The sequence below is a fragment of the Poecilia formosa genome, unplaced genomic scaffold (assembly GCF_000485575.1).
Source record: "Poecilia formosa unplaced genomic scaffold, Poecilia_formosa-5.1.2 Scaffold462, whole genome shotgun sequence".
Classification (NCBI taxonomy): Eukaryota; Metazoa; Chordata; class Actinopteri; order Cyprinodontiformes; family Poeciliidae; genus Poecilia; species Poecilia formosa.
In genome coordinates this window covers 305,245-329,263 of record NW_006800401.1, presented here as the reverse complement: position 1 = coordinate 329,263, position 24,019 = coordinate 305,245, and the positions used below count along the sequence as shown (strand labels likewise).

Here is a 24,019-nt window from a genome sequence, read left to right as displayed (position 1 = left end):
ACTCCTGTAGCCGAACCTAGCTCTGGTCTTATTACAAATTTATTAACTGTAAACACATAGCGAGTGTTACATCTACATCACACTTAATGTGTTTCTCTTTACCTCGCATGTCATTTACATCAAAGATTCTTCTGAGTGCCTCCAAAATGCAGCCAAAGCACCACAATTAGTCCTTTCACCACAGTTTGAGAACCATCTCCAACAAACACTTTCAGACCTAAATATAAAATTTTGTAATTTGTCACCGTGGGAAGTAAATTCACCTGAAGCATTATGCAAGCAAACAGCTATGGATATGAATACCAACATCATTCCTGGAACCGTAATGATGAAAACTCCATCACTTCAGCCGTTCATGCACCAGAGAGTAACAGCGCTCTCAGCTGAAAACCAATGAATCTGCAGCCAAAGAACATACATCACTCGACAATATTTTATTAATCAAAACACGGTGCTAATGTGAGGTGCAATGCCTATATTAGCACTCCAGCTGTTTCTTCATTCTGGCTGAACTTCGTTGGCATGGCTTTGTTTCAAGCAGACTTGTTTAATTTCAGGCATTTCTGCAATTGTCTTATGCTTCTCTCTGTGGAAACGAGTCCCTATCCTCAGGGAAAGTTTCCTCATCCATAAGTTCCCATTTTGAGCTTTTACTAGGCTGTAAAACATTGCAGTAGTTCTGCTCTATGAAGCACAACTACAGCCACAAAACAAGACTTCAGTGAGAACAGACACGATCAATCAAAACAACTGCTTCCAGCAATGTTTGAACTACCCACAGTTTCCTGTTTGGTGTGTTTCAAATAGCCGTGATGGTTGGGATGCATCTGTAAAACCGTAACTGAGCAAATATTTCTAAGGGTGCGTTCACACCAGTCGGCTTTCATCAAACTCTAGTCAAGTCCGGTTCGTATGGGGAGGTCTGAATGGGAGAAGGCCCACTCTAGCTCAATGAAAAACTTAGAAAGCATGGCATTCTGGGTAATTACAGCCAAAACAAATATGCTAAGCTAGCACTAGCAGGAGAAATGGTCTTTTACCAACGACAGAGATATCCTACAGCCGCTAAAATCTGACACCACTCCATTTGTGTCTACTTCTGCGGTTTTTGTGTCATTTCTTTCAGTAGCTCTTGGTGCAGCGCCAACACAGGCCAGTAGGGGGAAAGCTTTTTTAAGGGTTTGGTTAATTTAACACAGTAGACTGCGAAGGCAAATCGCAACAGCTGAAAATGTAACAAATGTTGGAAATTTGGTCCCAAATCGAACCGAGTCTACCGGACTATCAGGCGTGAAAACAGCCTAAGAACAATGCTAGGCACAAGTAAACATTTTATTTACCTCAGGGGTCTGGTGAAAAACAAGTAGATAATTTTCGAAATTTAGACTGGACTAGGTTCATAAGCAAGTAGGGGTTTATAGTAATGTTTTTAAATAAACAAGAAATTGTCTGAACTGTCAGGATTATATTTACTATTTTTCACCACCATTAGTTCAATAAAGGAGTATCAATAAATACTAAGGAATTTTAAAATATGACTAAATATGTGTATTACAAATGGATTTGCTTTTCAAGAGCAGACCCCAAAAAAATAATAGTCACTTTTATTGTTATCACAATAATACTAGAAAATATTGTGATAAAATTCATATCACCCACTCGCATAAGCAAAGCATTGTTAATACTACATGATCTCAGACTGTTTGTCTGCAAAGGAAATTTAGATTTTTATCATTAAAAAACATTGCCTTCACATCTACCCTATTACATATATCTAAACCAGTTGTAGTGCATGAAGTGAAACAGACTCCCAATTTCACACAAATCACCAGATATCCTGATATTAAGTTCACACTGACCTCCAAAAATGTAAGACTTCTGCAAAAAAAAAAAAAAAAAGTGTGTGTCTGAGTTTGTTGTTTGTTGTGCTGCATAATCGACTGTGCCAGACTCAGCCTTGGGGAGGTTAATCATTTCCATGCCACTGATAGACAGCTATGCTAAAAAGAGTGGCAGCTGGGGAGGAGAAGTAAACAGATCGTTCTGCCAAAGGGTGGCCAGAAGCTCCTTCAGATTTTTCCTCTGCTGGGTCAAATCACCAGATATGTGGGAATAAAGATTCATATAAACGAGTGAATAATGTAGAGAATGAATTAGCATTGCATACCAAAGACCAGTAAACCTAGAGTGGGGTGTTTATTAAATATTTGGCATGGATTCAGCTTGTTGCTCTGTTGCATTTTCTTTCTTTTTTTTAAAGGCAATTATGAAAGATGAATTTAGTTTAATTTAAGCTAATGAGGCATAATGATACTCGTCATTACCAGACTCAAGCTCTCCTTTCATGCACTAACTACAATATTTATGAGCCGATTTCAGCATATTTCCATGAGTTACACTTGGAATTAAAGGGAAGGCGCTTGTATCAAGTGACATGCCATTTCATACATTGTGTATAAATACACAATGAATGATGTTTTGAAGTTTAGCTGAGCATTAGCATGTAGGTTTCACTTCTGGATGGATTGATGTTAGCAGGAAGTGGAAAGGAAAAATCCCCTCAAGATGTCTGTTATCTTTCACAGATCATTGAAACTCATCTTCATCTTCATCATTAAACAAAACAAATCAATCCACAGCACAAAGAAGCAAAAGCTGCTAGCTTTTTAGAACGTTTTTGGAAAATTATATTATCAGATATATGGTGTTGAGTGAGGAGGTAAGCTTGTATTTTACCCAAGAAGAGGATAAATCCTGATATGACTGAAACTATTAAAGAGGCAGTGTTATGTAAAATTACATTTTTTGAGCTTTAGTTCATGTTATCATGTGATCCCCTCTTATATGGGGTGTTGCCTTGATTGTTTCATGCATGTTTGAGAAATCTTTTAATCTCCATGGCAACCATTCAGCTGGGTAAAACGACTGGGTACACCTAGCCCCACCTTTGAGAGCTAAGCTCCTCCTCTGAGCTACAGTTTCGAAGCTCCCGCCTCACAGAGCAGTCCCCCCGTGACTTCCCCACACAGCTCCTTCAGATTAGCCGGTTAGCAAACATCAGGCGAAACAGCACATCTTCTGAGCTCATAATACGAGCTACTTCTCATACAACGCTGGTAAAAACGTTGTTAAGGGGTTAATAGAGGAGCCATGTTGTGACGACTTCCTGGAGGCAGAGTTTCAGAAAGAGCAGGAGTTTCTTAAAAAGACAGAGGCCCAATTTCAAGGCGTTCATTTACCAAGTCAAATTTCTTTTAAGTCATATTTGACAATACATAAATACATAATACTGCCCCTTTAATGATACGCATTTTAACAGGAGATACCACCAAGTCTTTCTTCTGAGGATGTACCCAATGTTTGTTTGTTTTTTTCCATTTCGAGCAGTTTATCGGTGCTGAAATGAGAGAAAACAGAGGAGTGAAGAACATCGAGAGCTGAAGCTTTGAAAAACAAAAACAAGCTGTGGTCACTGTTTTTCTTCTGTTTTTTTTTCTGAGTATGACTTCCAGATGTTTTTGTGGTCACTCAGCAACTTTTGGAGATTAGTAGACTTTGTGTTTCTCTATAGTTTAAAGGAGGATATGGTTTGACCTTTGCAGTTATTTCTATTCTATGCTTGTTTCACAATAACTTTGTGAAAGTGTTGCCCCCCGAACTGGTCAGGCTTCCTGTAACGGTGCTAAATTAGCTTTAGCTCTAAAGGAATTAGGTATAGCTATGACTTTAAAATAAATCCCAAAAGCTTCACATAAAAATAAAAAATAAAAAAACTAATAGGGTTTTATAAACAGTCGTATCAAATGACCCCGACTCCCTGTTGCTGCTCTGTCACCACGTGTACTTCATGGACTGACGTTGTTGAACGAGAGTTAAGTGCACTTTTACAAGCTTTTCTTACCGGGTTGCTGTGTTCTTTAGTGCCATGAACAAAACATTTTCTCTTAAAGATCAAAATGTTAAATCCCTTTCGTTTTTACAATAGTTGCTCTTAGAATGTGCTCCTTTACTGGTAAAGTTCTCATTACTCACTTCTTTCAAGCTTCACCGCTTCTCTTTACTCTGGTCCGACGAATGTTTACATCCCGCGGCGATGAGGAGGAGGTGGATGTTGACCTTTCTTTCCAGTGCCTGATGTGTAAAACATAAGTTTTAGCACTCTCTGAAGACAAATGGAGCTCGTAACACTGCAACTAAATTCTACTGATGAGGTCGGGAAATCAGCTCCCGACACATTTAACTCTCTTCTGATTGACAAAAGCTAATAGCTCTTTCTCAAACCGACAGGAGATGAACCCCGATGGAGGGACGTTATCCTGTTCTGGAGAGGTTTTAACGTCAGTAACTTAGTGATGGATGTTCATGTTCTAACAAATGAGTCGACAGATAGCACTGCTCCCACACAGAAATTACAATGAAAACTCAAACAAAAACAGCCAAATATACCAGAATCCTAACTTGTAAGTACCAGGAGAGAAGAATTTATATTTTTCTTTTTCTATTTTGTTTTTTAAGCAGCAAACTCTAATTTTCTGTATGCAGAGTCCCCTATGGGTCATTTAGATTTTTATTTTTATTTTGTGTTACAACCCAAAACGTTTGTATTTCCTCACAATACTTCTGTGTTTTCTCGTAATAATATATTTACTAGTCAATTCATGCTGCATTTTGAATACTAAAATAATTTTTGCTACAATATGAAGTTTTTGTAAGGCTTTTACATCTTATGTTTGAGATATCTTAAGTTTTATATCTTTTTCTTTAGATAAAGATAAAACGCACCTCAAATACTTCCACTTGGACTGGCTTTCCATCCATTCTCTAAGACGTAAACAGAAACTTTCTGTAAGAAGGAAAGAAAGAAATTCAAAAAGAAAAATTTAATCTATCTGGACTATATTTTTTGGAGTTGTTTTCACAGGGTAATAAAGTCATCTGACAGTTTTGGTTGAGTCTTTTTCATGTCAGTAGTCAGAATGGTTAATAAAAGGTCATTTTCATTTGTAGTCTCCTCTCCACCGAAAGAAATTACACAAACATGAACTTTGAAGGCAATAGATCAATATTCAACCAGTTTTCATCCCCAAACAGTTAAGAATGTATGAGCACGTTTTCACTCAGGCATTTTAAAGGCGAACATGTGTGTAATTTTAAAATGACATTTGTTATCACTGAGACTGTGTACAAAATAGGCTGTATTTGCTAATTTATTGCCATGAACGGAATTGGGAGGGAGGAAGTGATGTCACAGGTTATGGGCACAAAAATCTAATAAATTTCCCAAAATTATTGTATTTCTTTTTGAATAATCATTTGAAGATTAAAAGAAGGCAATAAAATCAAGAAAATAAAAATACATAAAATTAACAAGTGAGAGATTTTTAGTGGAATACTTTTTTTTTTCTTCCATGCTACATGTGCAACAAGCAAAGTCTGAGTTTTTATGAGTCTCAGTCTATTCACGGAATGGAGCCGTTCAAAAGAATCGAATTGTTTGTGAATGCCGAGTGAAATTAATGCTACATGAGTGTTGGCAGTCTTGGTTTATGCTTACATACATGCTAAAGGGGTACAACTGAAAGACAAGTAATATTTTGCCAGAGCTCTTATCATGGACGAAAACATTAATAAAGGCTCCCAAGTTAAACATCTGGCAGTTTTTAGCTAATGTTAGCCTCATAAGCATATGCTAACATTAGCATAATAGTCTGCAAAGACATTTATGCATTATATTTTATGAGAAAAAAATAATATGTAATAGTAAATGTGAATATTAATGGCCTCCATGACACATGAAAATATATCGAAGACGAATAACTCACCTTTAGAGAAGCTCTGCTTCTTCCAATATGCAAGTCCGCAAATGTTCTGGAAGCTTCCCTCGCTACTTTAATGCGCATGCGCACTGCTGCGCTCTTGCACACTGCCTTAACGTCCAGTTTACACGCAATAACTTAGTCCTGTACCTCTCAGGCAATGAAACAATGAAATGAAAGCAAATAAGCAATCTAACTAACATATTCTGGATGTAAAAGTTCAGATGAGACCAAAATTGAACTTCTTATCAATATAAACAAAAGTAACTGTTCATTACCTTAAACAAACTATCCTTACAATGAAACACGGTGATGGCTGCATGATGTTGCAGGCACAGGAATTAATAACAGATGGGGGGGAAAGTTGCCTTGTTCCAGGAAAAAATCTTAATTGAAAATCTGTGGAATTTAACTAATTTTGCAAAGAAAGGAATTACATAAATTTTTATACACTTACAAATATTACAACTGTTATTGCAAAGTATTGATTTAGGGGCCATTAATGTAAATGTACACCACAGGTTCCAGATTTTTATTTTATAAATTGCAATTTATTTCCTACTATCGATTAAAGTCCAACTGAAATACATTCATGGTTTTCGAAAACTCTTTCAAAGCACTGCAAGTCAATTTTGTCTTTTTAAAACAGTAGATTATTATATATTTTTTCTCTTTCTCTTCATGTAACCTTTTCTCCGTCACTCCCTTGGGATCCTCTCCCCGGATGATGGTTTCCACAGCTGAAGCCTGTGTGGGTGTTTTTGCTAACAGTGGTTCGGATTTATCTTGGGAGTAGTGGTTAGGCTCAGAAGGACGTGGGAGGAGGGTGTTTCAAGTGCACAGAGGTCACAAAGAATATATGAGCGCAGAGGACAAAAGGATTTGTAAAAACAAACAATAAAAAACAACAAGCCAGAAATTTGAAGACAGCATTTTTTACATTATAGGTTTTTTTTTAGGTGTGCTAAAATGTTTCTCTTTATACTTCCCATTTTTTATTACAATTTTTTAGACAATTTTTTTTTGTAATTCTGCAACTTTTTACAGTAACTTGACAAAACAATAGGCAGAGCAGTCTGTGGTTAAACTACTTGAGTTTGTTTAAATAAAAAGAAAAGTATTCAAATCTTCTGCTAGATCTTACTAAAATATCCATTGAAAACTCTTTATGCAACAACTCTGTTTGGGTTTTAAAATCGCTTGACAAACTACCTCAGGAATAAAACCGTTAACACATCAAAAGTCAATTAATGAAACTTTCTCTGCCACTTCAATGGCTTTAAAGAAATCAAAAACATTCCCATATCAAATCTACAACTAACACAAAACTTTCTCATTGAGTCAATAAATCAGTGGTTACATGGCAATTTATTTTCTTAAATATATATTTAAGAAATTTACTTGCACTTTTTGGAGAAAATGCAAGGCACTTTCTCCTGGTTTTGGTTTTTCTTACATCAAGTTAAAGAAAGCTCCTGCCGGAAATGCTGAGAGTCAGATATAACATATTGCATACAGGGATCATTTCTGACTTAAAAATACTGCATTGATTAATTTGACCTACATCCACTGCCTGAGGAAGTGAAACTTGACCTCAGGTCTGCAGCTGTAGTGTAATGGTGTGTTGAGTCATACATCTGAACCGTTCCAGAGTCCATCAGTCCATTCCAGAGTTATGAGATTTATAAATGGAACGCACACCCATCAATCCTGTTTTCAGAAACAATGGGACGAAATTTACTCCAGTGAAACAACATAAAGCTGAGAGATACCAATAGCTTAAAAGTTTTTATTGGAATATGTGGAGAATATATTCATTATTTTACCCCGGAACTCACTGAAAGATTCTGTGGTTATTGGGGAGAGACAAACAACGATGTTTAACACAATGTGACTTTTAAAGCGTTTTTCAGTCATGCTGAATTTTAGATGACATGAAGGTTTTAAAATGACAAAATCTGTCTGTCAGTTTCTTGCAAAGTTGGAACTGCCAGTTAAATGGAAAATAAAACATGTGAGATAAAAGCAAAGTGTGGTAAAAGAGGAGGCAAACCAAATAATGAGCTCAACTCAGATATACTGTAGAATCGTTGAAATAAACAAGCTCTATTTAAATGATTTACTAGCAGGTCAAGTAGTAATCAGATTTGGGTCTGGCTCGCTAAACTGAGCCAAAAGTGTGTTTGCTCATAATTATGATTTAACAAGGGATGCTTGGGCAAGGTTGCTTTACATAAATTATTCCCCTAAAGTTATTAATTTTAATGTATTTTAACAGTACGTTTTTTGTTTTCTTTTACATGTTAGCTATGTCCTGATAGTGCAATATAAGGCAGATAATCTGTGAAAAGATCAGGTTTCTCCTCCTCACAGTGCTTCTATAGCCGTCTGAGGAAATGGACCGCTCCCGGTCAGAAACAACCAATCAGAGCCAAGGGGAAGGTCTTAGCGCTGTCAATCAAGCTTGTTTACATGCTGCTAAATGTCCTAATGACAGAAAAGGTTACCAAAAAACCGTTTATCTGGCGTCAACAGTGTCTATGTTAACTAGCTTGACTTAGCATGGGAGGGTCTGCTGTTGGGAAGAAGCTGTAGCACAGCAGAGAACAATTGGCAGGGTGTAAGTAGCATACATAAGCATGATTGACAGCGTTAAAAAAGAGTCCTAAGTATTGTGAAAAAGAGAAATTTAGAAGGAGATTCGCAAATTGAGACAGACAAAAAAGTGATCTCAAATCTGCATACTTCTGATGGCAAATCCCAGTGAAGAAGACAGCATGACAAGAAGATGAAAAGAGCTGAAAAGTGTGAAGGAGTGCGGCTGCTGGCACAGGAGATGACGGAAGGAAGGAAGATGGGAAAATTGGATTTAACCAGTGAATAACAGATGAAAGAAAAAGAAAAGTGATGGGTGCAGACAGACAGAGGTGAAGAATGTAGCTGAGATATGGGGCAAAACACATAGTACTGAATATTATTAGTTTGGCCACTGTGGTAGTCAGTTACAATTCACGGGAGAATGAAGACACTCGTTCATTACTACGCAAGATAGGTTCAGTTCGATTCATATGGCAATCAGGGTTAAATAATCAAAGAAAATTTGTAGGATTTACAGGAAAAAACACAGAAAGGGTCAAAATGAAACAGCAAAAAGCAAAATCTATAGGATTCACAGGGGGAAACAGGTGGGTTCACTGTAAAAACAAAAAATCTTCCAGAGTAGTTTTGCTCTACCTTTTAATGCAAATCTCTTAGTTCACTTGAAATAAGATAAAACTAACTGTTCAGAAAGATGCAGGAGTTTGTTTGAGGTAAAAAAAAAATATAGTACTAGTTTCACTGGCAGATTATTTCACTTAAGGAAATAATCTGTACTAGTACTTAAGGATTTTTTAAAACTTAAAATAAACTCCTGCATCTTTCTGAAAAGTTACCTATAAGTCAGTTTTATTTTATTTCGAGTGAACCAAGATATTTCATATTAGAAAGTAGACAAAACCCCCCCGCCCCAAAAAAACAAATCTATGTTAAAACTTTGCATTTTTGCAGTGTGTGTTACCAGACTGAAGACGATTCAAGGGAAGCAGCCCCAATGAATCATTGTAAATGTGAAGAACGAAACCCTGAAGCTTGGTGGACAAACCATACGTGACTCAGTGTGAAGCATGGAGCAGGAATTCAGCATCGCAGTTAAAGAGCTTCTGGTAACAAATAAACTTTACGAGGCAACGCATGGGGCGATCGGCGTGTAATTATCTGTCTTTACCATCAAAGCCCATCGTTCTGCGTTTTAGTCGACAGGAACTGCATGAACTGGCTTCAGGCTGATGGCACGAAAGTGGGACTTTACTCCACCTTGACTTGATTTGTTTGTGGAGACCAAGGCTCATTTCATCTCATCTCAAATTGAATTAAATCATCATGTTTCACTCTTTTTTTGTCCAATGTATTTGTACTTATCAGAAGTTAATTAACATTAATCAGGACAATTTCATCCAATCCATTTTTGTCAGAATAAGTTGTTCTGCAATTGTAGCTTTTCGTTCAAGTTAGGCAGTTGTATTCATTGAATGATTGTGTTAGCACAACAGCTTGGGATTAAGGCCTGTAAAAATGTTTTATTAGCTCCGATAAACAAGACTTTTCTTTAGTAAGCCCCGCAAACAATCAATAGGCTCTGGGCATAAAATGAAACACTCAATAAGCCGTAAGAGATAAAATTGTTTGCAGATGTCAGTGGTGATCAAAGATATTTTTTTGTTCACTGATTTCTGTTTTTTTTTTTTTTTGTTTGTTTGTTTGTTTGTTTTGTTTTGTTTATTGTCAAATTGTGGGCTGAAAAAGTGTGAAGATACCTTGACTTTATTTTCCTAACTAAAACTATGAACTATGTCTGGACATAAATGTAACATTTTTAGATTTACCTGATCAACAATTATCTAGTCCTGATACATCTGTAAATCACTGTAGATCCAAAATGAAATTAATCTCAAGATTTCTGTATTAAGGCATACAATTTCCAGAAGTTTTTGGTTAACTGTTTTTGATGTTTTTATTTTACAAAAAAAGAAAAAAAAAGAAGAAAAAAAGAGATTGGGTTAAATTGAGCAATGATTGCTGGATGCTTGTGATCCTTCTTAGCATCACATTCAGCTGAGAGTAGACAAATACTTGGTGTTTTACCCAAAATGCAATATTTTAAGACGAGTTTAAGCTGTCAAGTAAAAAGTATAGGTCTACCAACTTTTTGTGTTGGTTGACCAGTTTGTGTTTTTCTTAAATTGTGATTACAGGGGCCACACTATCATTTCAGATGCCTCAAATTGTCCACAGGACACACTCTGGACATCCCTGCTTTCAGTCAAAATCTGCAATCTAGTTTATCAGGGTAGAGAAGAGAAGAGAAGGAGCTCCATCATTCTTCACAGGCCGCCATATTGAATAATAAAATGACCGGTTCAGAATTTGTTGAATCTTTTCAATAGGATAAAATAAGAAATGGTAAGAGAATGAAATTATGTTGCATTATATATAGAGAATTAAACCAGCAGATGACGGCTTGGTGTGCAATTAAGATTGCTGAAATTAAAGGACCGCATTGGAAAGCACCATGTTAAACACTAAATTCAATGCATAAAACACACCGTATAGAAGTGCAGTGTGTAGGCAGAAGGCAGAGAGGGAGGAGTAATGACTTAAACACACTTCTCTTTAAGTTGTCAGTGCCACTCTCTGCTCTCGACAGAACATCTGGAAGGAGGAACAGCAGCCTAAACCTCTGCAGTAGGGGGGAGACTGGTGTGCAGGAAGATAAACTTCTGACTTCTAGAGTTTCATGATGGAGGGAGGACTGCTATGGGTGTGCGTGTGTCGTGTGTGAGTGTACAGACTTGAGCAGTAGGGAGAGAGATTGTGTGTGTTTTTAGAGAGGTTTCCTCTAAGTCGTTCCACCTCTCAATCTGACAGCAGCAGCAGCAGCAGCAGCACTGCCTCTTTTCCCCCTCCTCCTCCTCGACTGTGGAGAAAATCCACCAGGTAAGAGAAGCGACCCGCACACTCTCTCTCACTCGCGCACGCGCGCGCGCTTTGTGACAGCTAGCGACCTGCGACGAGCGCGCGAGCGTCTGCAGAAAATTCTCGGAAGACAGTGACGGAGGGAAGAAAGAGAGGAAAAATGTCAAAGAAAAGCTGGCCGGGAAGGAGGAAAAAGAAAAGAAACACCCGGCGGCGCGTTTGCGTGCCTGCAGAGACGCGCAGGATTGTTGAAGTTCCTCACAAGTCGCCAACTCAGCAGAACTTTTCTTTGTTCAAAAGTTACAGTAACGGCGCCCGTGCGCGTTCTCACGCGCCCCGATGCGCTACCCGGCTTTTTGTTTATGTGTGTGTGAGCGCGTGTGCGTAAGGGAGTTGTGTAACTCTTTCTGTCGGGTTTATCCGGACTCCCGCTGCATACCAAATTGATGCTCTGGCGTTGTAGACGTGGCTTCCACCATGAAATCCCTCTGACTGCTGGATGTGGTTGACTCAGTTCCAGTAGAGTGTGTTCACTTCGTTGAAGCGCTAGCTAGGACTAAGTTGGACAAGTTGTACATAGATTGTTTGGGGAAAGGAAGGAGGTTTAGAATGAGGGTTGTTCAGATAACCTAGTAACTGTGAGTGCAGTAAATTTAAACTTCTTTGTCAGAGCAAGCGGTTTTTGGGTGTGGACATATCTGAACTTGACCCTTCTCTAACATGGGGTCAAAGCCAACGATGATGCAACAGATAGAGCTCAGTTACATGAGTCAAAGTTATTGCCCTGATTCTGTGCTCCACTTTTTCTTTTTCTTTTTTTTTTTTTTTGCCAAGGTTTAGAAATAACACAATTGTATGGTGTGAAAGTACAGTTCAGAGTAACTGAGTCAAGTCAAGTTTATTTGTAGAGCCATTTCAGCGACTAGGCAGTTCAACGTGCTTTACATTGTAACAACGCAATACAGCAATTAATTATGAAACAAGTAATGAACATTACATTTTGTTAAATGCCATCAAGTAAATATACATCAAATATATTGATAAATGTTCCAGTTATTATGAATCAAAATCAACTCTAAACAGTTGAGTTTTAGCCTTGATTTAAAGCCAGTCAGTGTTTCGACTGTTTTGCAGTTTTCTGGAAATTTGTTCTAGATTAGTGGTGCATAGAAGCTGAATGCTACTTCTCCATGCTTAATTGTGGCTCTGGGGATGCGGAACCAGAGCCAGATACCAGTAAGAGCGCTCATTTGAGATTTCTGGGAGAAGTAAGAATGCTGTGTTGCCGATAAGTGGAAGAATGCATTACCATCTTATGCATTTATTTTATGTTTTTTTTGTGAAAAGAGCTCTCTGCTTCCTGCCTACAGCAGTAGCCTCTCTTGCTCCATGGTCCCAGATATTTTAGATTTAAAGATGATTTGATTTGTCTTTCAGGGTCATAAGAATAGACATTGGAGCTGGGTTTATATAAAAGTTGATGAGCTGGCTTTCCTTTGCTCTGAATTGCAGTGAGACATTCTGATCTTTATGCTAGCAACAGCTCAAAACAACCGAAATAATGTTTTATGTTTTGTAACTTCTATTGGCACACTTGTACAATATCCATAGCCTCATGATGCAACACCTACCAAGACATGTCAAGGGACTGTTTGTGTCTGTTGTGGATGATCTGGTAAATGTGTGTAACGCTTTGCGTTTCTGTATCTTTATTTTTGACACAAGCTGAAATTTCCTGCAGAAGACCGTCACAAAACACACACTCCAAAAAACACACACCTGTTACATTTTCATAAAGAAGTCACTCGCAGCCGATCTTGAGATGTGGAGAGGTATTTTATGAAAATGTCAAGTCTGGTTACAGCAATGAGGCTACACACTGCAGTTCAGGTTTTATGTGTTGTAGCTTTGGTGTCAAACCTCATTGCATTCAGCAAGTTAATAAGTCTTTTGACTCACAGCCAGAAAATGCAAACTGCTCATGGTTTCTAACGTCTGAGGTAAAACAATTCACCCTGGAAGAGCACGCTTAATGGAAATCTTCTGTTTCCATGTCCAGGTGGCGATCAGTCCTGCTCCAGCTGTAAGGGACATTAATGTGGTTAAGATTAGGACAAAATGCAGGCCAGCTAAAATGACGCATATCCAAACAAGGTGTTTTAATGATAACCAGCAAATCCACTTTCCTTCGTCTGTCAAACTTTGGTTCATCTGAAGTGAAATCGTCACCTGTTAGAGGAGCTAAAGGACGTTTTTTTGGGAGGGATTTTAACCGAGAAAAAAGAAAACAAAGTAAATGCGAGCTAATTAAATCTGCCCCAATTATTCTAACAGTTGTTCTTGATGAGTTCTGTTCAATTCAGTTGATTCATGTGGCGCCAATTCACAACAAACGTCTAAGCAAGCATCTGGCGACAGTTGAAACGAAGGGCTTTCCTTTAAACGGGAGAAAAAAACCCGCACCAACCATCTGTCTCAACCGACTGGGACTCTATTTGAAAAATATAGCTTAAGAATATCAAAACTCCATATTTGCTGCAATCTGTGTAGACCAGTAGGACAATAAATACTCTGGTATATGTCAAAACTAAGAAGAGAAGTTTTAAATCAACAACATAAATATAATTGGAAAAGTTAGCTTGTCCTCTGACAGAAGGCCGACTTCAACAGTGACACAGATGCTCATTATAACTACAGTGGTTGTGTTTTACTGGCAGAAGTCGGATAGAAACGTTGAGGCAGAGCTCCAAACATTTCATTTTCTCACTGTCAAGCTCCATCCGTCATCTGAAATATTAACGTTCATCCGTCATTGGAAAAACACAAGAGGAGCTCTGTTATTTCCCTCCTGTGTCTCATCACGCTTTATTTTATATCCTCGCTTTCCACTATTGGAGAAAGTGGTAGAAAAGAGAAGGAGGAGAGATTCAAAGATGGAGATGAAGTACAATGGATACTGAGAAAGAACATGCAACGAAGAGGAAAAAAAAACAATGAACACAGTGATGCAATTGGGCTTTTATATCCAAAATTTCCACTCTTTAGCTTTGAAAAGCTAAAAGAAAAGAGCATATGGGGTCACATTATGGTGATCAGCGTTAATCAGATAATTCTAATAAATAAACTTAATGATTTGGATGTTTATTTGTCGTGCAGGAGTTAAAACTTCCTCCACGTTTCAAGTCTATTTCAGGTTTTCTTCCATGATTACTAGGCGTGCACAATATATCGGCACTGACATTGGCCGATATTAATCTTTTTTTTAAGCATATTGGAATCAGTTTTGTTCTACATATGACATTTTCTACAGGATTTGTTTGTTCTCCACTGAGCTGGGCACTATTCCATGTCTCCCCAACATGGCAAACCTCCCATTTGATTTATTGTGACAGCATTTTGTGTTTTACAGGCACATAGTGCCATTTTACAGCTCAGTCAAGTAACTATTAGCTTTAGTTGCTATAAAAATTTTATAAATGGCAAATATGACTTCCCGATTTAATGCCTTGAAATTAGATCTTTCTCTCTTTAAGAAACTCCTGCTCTTTCTGAAACTCCTCCTCCAAGGCGTCACCACTCCATCGCTCTTCTATTGACCCTATAACAATGTTTTTACCTCCATTGCCCTGAGAAGTAGCTCATTATAGGAGCTACTTCTATAGGAGCAGATAACAGTTCCACCAGGTGTTTGCTAATTGCTGCTGGCTAGTCTGAAGGAGCTGAGAGGGGAAGTCTCAGGGGAGAACTGCTCTGTAACGCAGAAGCTTGGAAACTGCAGTTCAGGGGAGGAGCTTCCTCTCGAAGGCGGGGCTAGGTCCACCCAGGCGTTTTACACAGATGAATGGTTGCCATGGAGATTAATGGATTTCACAAACATGCATGAAAGAAACAAAGCAACACTCCAGGGATGTTTTTGATGAGGAAATATAATTATATTATCATGTAATATAATTGCATGATATAAAGCTATAAAAAAAGCATTTGACATAAGACTGCTCCTTTAACAACAGCTCTCATTCATCCAAAAAGTGTAAAATGTTGAGAACGACTAATAGCTCACCTGTCAACTTGACTGTCCACCTTAACGCTGGAACTCTGCAACTCCTCCATTTCATTCCATTAAATGAAAGAGAGATGAAGAAAAAAACAAATATTTGTTGGCAGAGATCTACCATATATTTGGGCATTTCTGGAACAGATAAAGTCAGTATGGAGATTAGGTGGCTGGATTTGTTTCGATGAATATAATTCTGTCGTTTATTGTTCTGTGTTTTGGACTATATTTGCATTTGAATGCACTGGGAAGCTGCTACTTTGTCACATTTTCATGCAAATCAAACAAATCTCTGAGGTGGTTCAGGGAAATCATGCACAAAAATCTGTGGGTTTAGAAAGCGCACACATTTCCCCTGGAAATATTTGTGAAAGCAAATCAAAAGATCAAATCCATACTTTTTTTTGGTTTGTTTGTTTGCATTCACTTGAATGCAATCTGAAAGGAATCCTGCAGTATATCCTCATTTTTAGTCTCGAAGTTTGCCTCATGTTTTTTTTGGTCCAACACCTCCAAATGGCCAAGAATCAGCCACAGAGGTTTATAGGATTTGCTTAGGTTTTTATGTTTGCAAGTCTGAATCCCTGGAGAATTAAATCACAGTAAACGCAGCATGAACTTCATCCTGTGTGTCTCAGATGTGCAGCACGTTCCAGGCCTCCATTAAACGAGAAGAGTTATGGCCAGATCCATAACGTTTGGCAGTCATGTGTGAGAACTACTTTCAGTGGAGGATATTCTTATTGTCAAAGAAGTATTTGCACATTTGACCAGAAATCCACAGGAATGCAAAAAAAAAAAAGAAAAAAAAATCTAACACAGTCAAAACCAACAAAGAAAATCGTGGTTTTAGCTTCTACTTGATGTTTCAGATGTTCAATGAAAAAAAAAAGTGTTAAAAAAAGTTTTAGGATTTTTTTCATTATAGTTCAATGAGTATGTTTTTTGTTTTTCTGTCCTGCCTCCTCAGGTGACGGCAGCCATGTTGACTGCTAACTCCAGGCTGCTGTTCCTCCTCGCCTTGGTGTGCTGCGTCTCCTCTTCACCCAGATCGCCGACTCGGCTCTGCAGGCGATGCTGCGACCAGCTGGATCCACCGGCCACCACCGCTCATTACCAAATGCCTGAAGTCAGAACTGTCATCAACATGACCATTCTCAAAGGTACCGCAAGTCTAGCGAGCTAACTTACTGTGTCACGGTGGTATTTCTCCAAACTGTGTTGGTTTTAGGAAGAAGCTTAAAGATCAGAGAGAAATTCAGGTTTTTCTTTTTTTTCTGACTCCTAAAGCACAGAAAATCCATGCAGGAAGAAATGCAGAAGGTATATAGTGTTTTACTGTGATGTTTTAATCCCTGTGTCTCTGCAAGTATTTCATTGCAGAGACACTGCAGAGATTTAGCAGTAAATCTCTGCTAAAGTATCTCAGAAATCTAAGAAACTTCTGAGTTTGTAAAATCAAAAAATTGCTGCAATAAACTTAAATATGTTGACATTAATCATTAAAATGTGGACATGTCAGTTTGAAAAGTTGCAAATTTTCTAGAATTTTTAAGTTTTTTTCTCAAAGATTTCTGAGTTTAATCTCAAAAGTTTTGAGTTTTTTTCAAGCAAATTTTTGACTTTTCAAACTGAGAAATTTCCTTGTTTTTACTAGAAAATTTCTGAGATACAAGTGGTGCTAAATTTCTAACTTTTTAAGTGTGAAATTTACTCCTCTTTCTTTCTGTCTACAATGGCACCAGTACGCTGTTGTATCTCCGCGCCGCTTTGCTTTAATCACTTGTTCGACTTAAAGCAGAAGGCCGTGTGCCTGGTGTAGTAGTGCTTAATCAGAAGAGCAATCATGCTGGAACTGTGCAGCTGACTGTGATGATGCATTCATGGTTAAGTGGAAATGAGATACGAGACGTGCTGTTGAAAAGAAAATTAGATCCTCCATTGACAGAAACGACCAGGAACCACTTTTAAAATCAACCACAGTTCAATGATTCTTGGTAAACAATCAGTGCCAGTAATCTTTACAACTTTTGACAATTTCTATCGAAGGGAAATGCATCAAAAAATATAGATTCAGAGAAGCCCTGGATGTTGATTTATTAAAAGCATTGAAGCATGTACCTGTATTTGTATTATCAACATGTCATTTGTAAGCAGGCCTTAGTGCATACATCATTTTGTGCTCTATGTGAAGTGGACCCAATACATAACTAATATAAACATATATTCATTAGAAATTAAGGTCTGATGATGACAGGCATACTCTAAATTAAACCTAAAAATAAATAAATAAATTTGGCTAAGTAAAACCTTGACTCGCTCATTTTGTTGATAATATGTAAAATTACCCTATTTAAATTTAATAGGTTACTTAAGCCAAGCAGAAGAAGGGTCAAAGAGAAAAAAATACATCGAACTTTTTTAGTTATTTATTTTTTTTATTATTATTTTTTTTAAAAGGATCAATTTGACCCTCAACATAACAGGAGTCTTAAAGAGACAGAGGCCAATTTCAAGATACCTGATGGCTGGAATTGGTGCAAAGTGTAGCAATGTTATTACATATATATAGCAGAAAGGATTGTATAACATTTGTGTCATTTACTTTGGTTTCAGTGATATTTTACTACATTTTGAAGCCTGGTTTTATTACATAAAATGTCGCTTCAGATACTTCACAACCAACTTAACCAGAGTAGTTTAAACAGTATATGATCATTATTGTGGTTTCACATGTTGGACCGTTAGCAACTAAAACGTCACATCTTCTCTGACCTTTTGTCTTTTGGATTTAACTTTAAAAAAAAAAAAAGCTCCAAAAGTCAACAATCATAACCTCTGAACTATGACAGATTCACTCTCAGGCTTAATGGTAATGTTTCAAACCCAAAGTCCACATCTTTATTCATCATTAAACATAAAGACTTTTGAGCGTCTAAGTCAGAACTCCACACACTGTAAAAAGATTGTGAAGCGTAATGGAGAGAAACCGTCTACACCAATCAGCTCATGCACATCTAAATAAATGTAGATTTAGATAGTGTAACCTTCAAGCCAAAAGAGAGCATACCAAAAAAGAACAGACTGTTCAGTCATATCAGGAGTAGTTCTTCAAAAGTGCAAATCTGCAATTACATTCAATTCAGTTTATTCAGACAGCGTCATTTCACAACAAATGTAATTTCAGTTCAATTGGTCCTATTTATGAAACAATGCATTAAGCTCAGATTATTATTAAAATTTTAGGTCTAAAGAACTTCAGCAGATTGCACCGAGTTATTGCCTTGTAGCATTCACTCTTCCTGGACGAGTACATGGCGGCTATCACTAGCTTTGCTGCAATGCTTCACACTGAGCATGCATGTAGTGACAGGAAAAAAACTATCATTTAACAGGAAGAAAACTCCAGCGGAACCAGAACCTGGCTCAGTCCAAGCGGCCAACTCAAGGTTTGACAGAGCAGAGACACAAAAAAGAAAGAAGAGCTGATATTGGAGAACTTTCTATGTTAATGAAAAGAAAGAAGTTAATAGCAGGAGATGGAGAGAGTTCCTTCAGGAAGGATTCACAACCAAACAGAACGTCAAACCAGGTGTAGCTTCTACGGAAACAGAAAACCCCTAAAAGTTAACAAAAATAATAAATTGGAGAGTAGCAGAAGAAGAAAGTGAGGAAAAGTTTCTTTCTGCCCCCATAAGCCGGTCTCAGTTAGAAGTCATTAAATTAGCAAAACCCCTTAGAGGCTTTTTTTTAATCTACATGTATAACAGAAATTATTTTAACTTATTCAGTTAAAACTGAATCAGAAAACATGCAGCCTCTTCTGAAAGCTCACATTTCCAATAACTTCATAATTAGCTTTTGTTTTGATGGTGGACCCAAATGCAGAAAGGTAAACATGTTGAGTAAATGAAAAATGTTTAATGAAAAAAATGATGGACAAACTTACAAAAATCACAGGGAGCCAGAGAAAAACACAAACCATAAATCCAATGAAAAAAGCCAGGAGGGAACACAGGGAAGAAACAGAGAAAATAACAGGGTGTAACGGGAGCAACCAGCAAGGAGTGACTGAGAATGAGGAGCTTAAGTACTGGGAATTTGAATGCTGAACAAAATACCTGGGCTTATTGGCTAACTGGTTGCAGGTGTGAGGGGAGAGAGAGCGAGAAAGAGGTAAACACTGAGGATTAGAAAATTAATCTAACAAAATAACAAAAAAAAAAAAACATAGCATATGCATAGCTACCATTGCTATGTACAACAGCCAATGTTTTTTTTTGTGTCATTGTCTTCTATGTAGATAGCAAATTCCTCCATCAAACTTCCCCCTGTTCCTGTGTCTGCAGGTGACAAAGGCGACCGAGGAGACAAAGGCACGCCTGGGAAGCCGGGTCTGGAAGGGCCCGCCGGGCAGCGAGGACACCTGGGGCCAAAAGGCAGCAAAGGCCAGATGGGCGCTCCCGGTGATGCCTGCAAGATCCCGCACTCTTCCTTCTCCGTTGGGCGTCGCAAGTCCCTGCACAGCGTGGAGTACTACCAGGCGCTGGTCTTCGACACAGTGTTCGTCAACCTCCACGAGCACTTCAACATGTTCAAGGGAAAGTTCTACTGCTACGTGCCGGGGATCTACTTCTTCAACGTCAACATCCACACCTGGAACTTCAAGGAGACCTACCTGCACCTCATGCACAATGACAAGGAGAAGGTGATCCTGTACGCGCAGCCCAGCGAGAGGTCCATCATGCAGAGCCAGAGCGTCATGCTGGACCTGGCCCTGAACGACGAGGTGTGGGTCCGCCTCTACAAGCGGGAGCGCGAGAACGCCATCTACAGCGACGACGTGGATGTTTACATCACGTTCAATGGATACCTGGTGGCGCCGGGCATCCAATAAGACTGGAAGTGAAATTGGGATTGGCGGAGCATCTAGGTTTGGTTATTCACTTTTTTTTCTTTCAATTCTCTCAATATTCTCTACTACAACATTTTGTAGTAGAGAATATTGTACAAGTGGTGCTATTGAATATTTCTTTCACCAATGAGAGGAAATGTGCTGCTTTCATAAATAGAGGCTGCCCAAAAAATAAATAAATAAAGAGGAACAATAAATAAGTAGTATTTGGGAAAGAAAACAGAGAAATCTTTTTGTACTTGAATTATATTTTTGTACAAATTAGGTCATGCTTCATGTTCTTTGTGGTGCTAAAAATTTCCTCTGAAATTCTTTTCATGGGGTTTATGGAAGAAAAATGAGTTTAAATGCAATCAGACCAACTATAAAATATCTATAGGGCCATCTCTTGTGGACCAAATTTAGTTATTAGCTATTAGCTATTAGCTTTAGTAGTTAGCTACTAGCTATAGTCATTAGATATTAACTTAATTATTAGTTATTAGCTTTAGTAGTTAGCTATTAGCTATTAACTCATTATTAGCCATTAGTGTTAGTTGTTAGCTATGGTTATTAGCTTTTGGCCTTAGTTATTAGCTGTTAACTTTAGTTATTTTCTATTAGCTAGAGTTATTAGCTATTAACATTTGGCCATCAGAAGAAGACTCCAACATGGTAATGTTCAAATCCCAACATCATCTCTCCGTGTTTTTAAAAACTTTAATTGCACACTTCTTTATGCCAAATGAAATCAAATCGATTTTTCAGAATTTTGTCAGTTTGTTTTCTCTCACATTAGAAATTAACTGAGTGCACTCTTTTTACACTTGATAAAAAATTGTTCTCACCCTGAATAAAAGATGAATGGTACTTTGGTAAATCATTCAGTGGAAATCAGTAATGATGATAAATATCAAAGAGATCTGAAGCACGAACGACACATATGCTGCATAAAAAAACCCTTTAAAACAACTTGACACTAACTTAGCAGTATAAACAAGTACAGACGTCATGCCAGTGTGAACATTGCTGCAGTGTTTCTTTCCAATTCCCATGCAGGCTTTGTTTTATTCTTCATTAAATTTTCCCGGGATGCATTTTGTTTGGTTTAAAATTTTAAATAAATAAAGTCCTCCATATTGTAAGTTTGACTGTTAGAAGTTTCCGTTTATTGCTCATAACTAAACTTTGTCTGACCTAGATTTTAAAAAGGTTCTTCAAAACAGTGTCTGTCAGGCCAGGAGTATTTTTCTGCTTGCTTGTTTTCTCAGAGTGCTGCATTAATTATAAATGAAATGAAAAGAGGCATGGCTGAATATAACCTTGTAAAAAAAAAAAAAAAAGAAAAAAAAAAAGAGGTATTTTCAGCAATTACAGTATCAAAATATTGTGAACCTCGTTTGTTCTACTGCTAAGTTAGATACAGCTGTTGCAAAAACCTGGCCCATCAGTCTCTTCAGCTGATAACGAAAACATTCAAAATTAGGTCAAGTTTCATCACAAACCAATATCTTTTTCAACATTTATTGCACATTTTATTTCGTAAAATTCACCAAAAAAATCATCACTAACTGTTGCTTTTCTTTCACATGTAAACCTGTATTTTTTTTTTATTATGTTAGTGAACTGAATATTAGAAAAATGAACAACAAATCTGCTGTGTGTTCTAATCCAAGCATACGTCAGGGATTTACTAAAGAAACGCCTTGTATTCTTGCTGGACGGACTACAAACTGCAGAGCAGTTTTATGTAAATATTTGTATATTTTCTGTCTGTAATGGCTTCCAGATTTGTAATCACTCATGTTGTTGAGGCTGTAAACTATTTGTAAACAGTTTTCCTCTTTATAAGGTCATCTTGTATTGTGTCACTGACACACGCAAATAAATAAATATTGCATAATTTCATCTGTCCCGCATAAAAGCAGGTGCCTCTTCTGTCCAGATCTCGATTGAAATCTTTTTGCAAAGGAGTGAGTTTGTTTTGCACTTCTGCTGTGAAAAGTTACCTCACTGTTTGATTCTTGATGCTTTTTGGCTCCCGACGAAGCGCTTGAAGCCCACGAGGGGAGACCGGATTCGAGATTAACCCCGTAAATGAGCCACTCCTCCGGCACAAACAAATAAAAGCCCATTTAAACATCTCGGAGACAGCAGATGAGTCTGCGGCTCCATCTGTTTGGCCGCACCTCTCCCATTAGCGATGCCGTCCAAAGGGACGCTTCGCTGGAGGAAAACACGCTGCGGCGTTGTAAATACTTTAGATTTTCAGAGGAGATCTGCAAAGCTCTGCGGGAGAAGCAAAGACATGGCATTTTTCCTGCTTCATCAGCCCAGAACGATGGAGGCTGTTCCAACAGGCACAACAGACGAGCTGTGTGAGTTGGAGGAAGACTGAAAGTTTCTAAATCTCACCTACTTCAGGTTGTTTTGACTTTGTTTTGGTCGGAGGTGCTTCCTATCCAAACACAGAATGGCAAAATTTGAGATAAACTTCCATTTAGCAAATGGTAAGTGAAGAGTACATACTGGATCACCAGCAATCTGATTATAATATTTTATTGCTATACTGAGCCAATTTCAGTTACCAAAAAATTTAAAAATTGACAACCGTCATAGATTCAACCTGCAAATTTCCAACTTTAAGATTAAAAAAGAGACATCTACTAATTCAAAAAACATCAAAACAAGTCAGGGAGACTGATGTACGTACCAGTGTTCAAATAACGAATTTAATAAGTTATAAGAGCAAGCGTACTTTGACTTTCTTCAAACTGTCAACCAGTCTTAAGACTGTTCTTACCAGCTCACTTCCTACAAAATAGCTACATTTGAGGCAGCCTTCCTCTTTAGCTGGAACACAAGATGGCTGCCACAGAGGACACACCCACATGGTAAACATTTTAACACCATATTAGCACAAAACAGAATGTTTACAATTCATCCCACACTGTGGAACTAACATAGAAAACTTAAAGTAGAACATAGTTCTTCTTAACAAGCTTCATTATCTGTTTGGGCCAGTCAACAGGACTTACATTACTTAGCTTTAGGTAGTTAACACTCTGAATGTCACCTGCACCACACAGTGATCTGGTGGTTTAAAGATGTGCTAGCTCACCTCTAAAGATGCTTTCACACCAGCCCTGTTTAGTCCACTTTAATCAAACTCTAGTCCGGTTCGTTTGGAGAGGTGTGAACGTGTAGTCGAATTCTGACGTGGAACAAAAAAACAAACTCTGGTCTGGCCTAAAATCCTCTGTCACGTTTTGGTTGAACCGAAGTCTGGTGCAGTTCGAATGCAAGCGGACTGAAGACCGCTCCAAATGCAAGAAGTGACTAGTGGAAGAAATGGCTCAAAGGTCTCTTAACATCGACAAACGTGAAATCCTACAACCCCTAAACTCCAATTTGGTTTACATTTTGTGAAGAAGGAAGCTGCACTCATGTCTTCTTCTCGTTTCCTTCAGTAGTTCTTGGTGCAGCGCCACCACAGGCCAGGGGTGGAACAGGTTTTTCACAGGGTTTGGTTTGTTTGACAGTGCAGTGTGAAAGAGAACCGCAGCAGCTGAAAATGTAAAAAAAAAATGCTGGTCCCAATCAAACCGAGTCTACCAAGCTGTCAGATGTGAGGATACCATGAAACTCCATTCTTATCATATCTATGCGAGAAGACCCGGGGGCCAATGCAGACACTATATATCTATATATATATATCTATATAAGACCAGACCTAAGAAC

At 38.0% G+C, this 24,019-nt stretch overlaps 1 protein-coding gene and 1 long non-coding RNA gene across 2 annotated transcripts in view; one reads left to right on the top strand and one right to left on the bottom strand.

Moving 5' to 3' along the window:
- LOC103156073 (uncharacterized) overlaps positions 1-5,954 on the bottom strand; it is a 20,232-nt gene extending 14,278 nt beyond the window's left edge. The window contains exons 1-3 of the long non-coding RNA XR_478112.2: positions 5,823-5,954; positions 4,783-4,843; positions 4,033-4,131 (exon numbers count right to left, since the gene is read on the bottom strand). This is a non-coding gene — a long non-coding RNA (uncharacterized LOC103156073). The remainder of the gene's footprint in view (positions 1-4,032; positions 4,132-4,782; positions 4,844-5,822) is intronic.
- Positions 5,955-11,050: 5,096 nt separating this feature from the next.
- Positions 11,051-22,186, top strand: c1qtnf6b (C1q and TNF related 6b). Its single transcript, XM_007577982.2, has 3 exons — positions 11,051-11,351; positions 16,355-16,547; positions 19,734-22,186. The coding sequence occupies exons 2-3, from the start codon at positions 16,367-16,369 to the stop codon at positions 20,279-20,281; spliced, it is 729 nt and encodes a 242-aa protein (XP_007578044.1). The 5' UTR covers positions 11,051-11,351; positions 16,355-16,366; the 3' UTR covers positions 20,282-22,186.
- Positions 22,187-24,019: the final 1,833 nt, after the last annotated feature.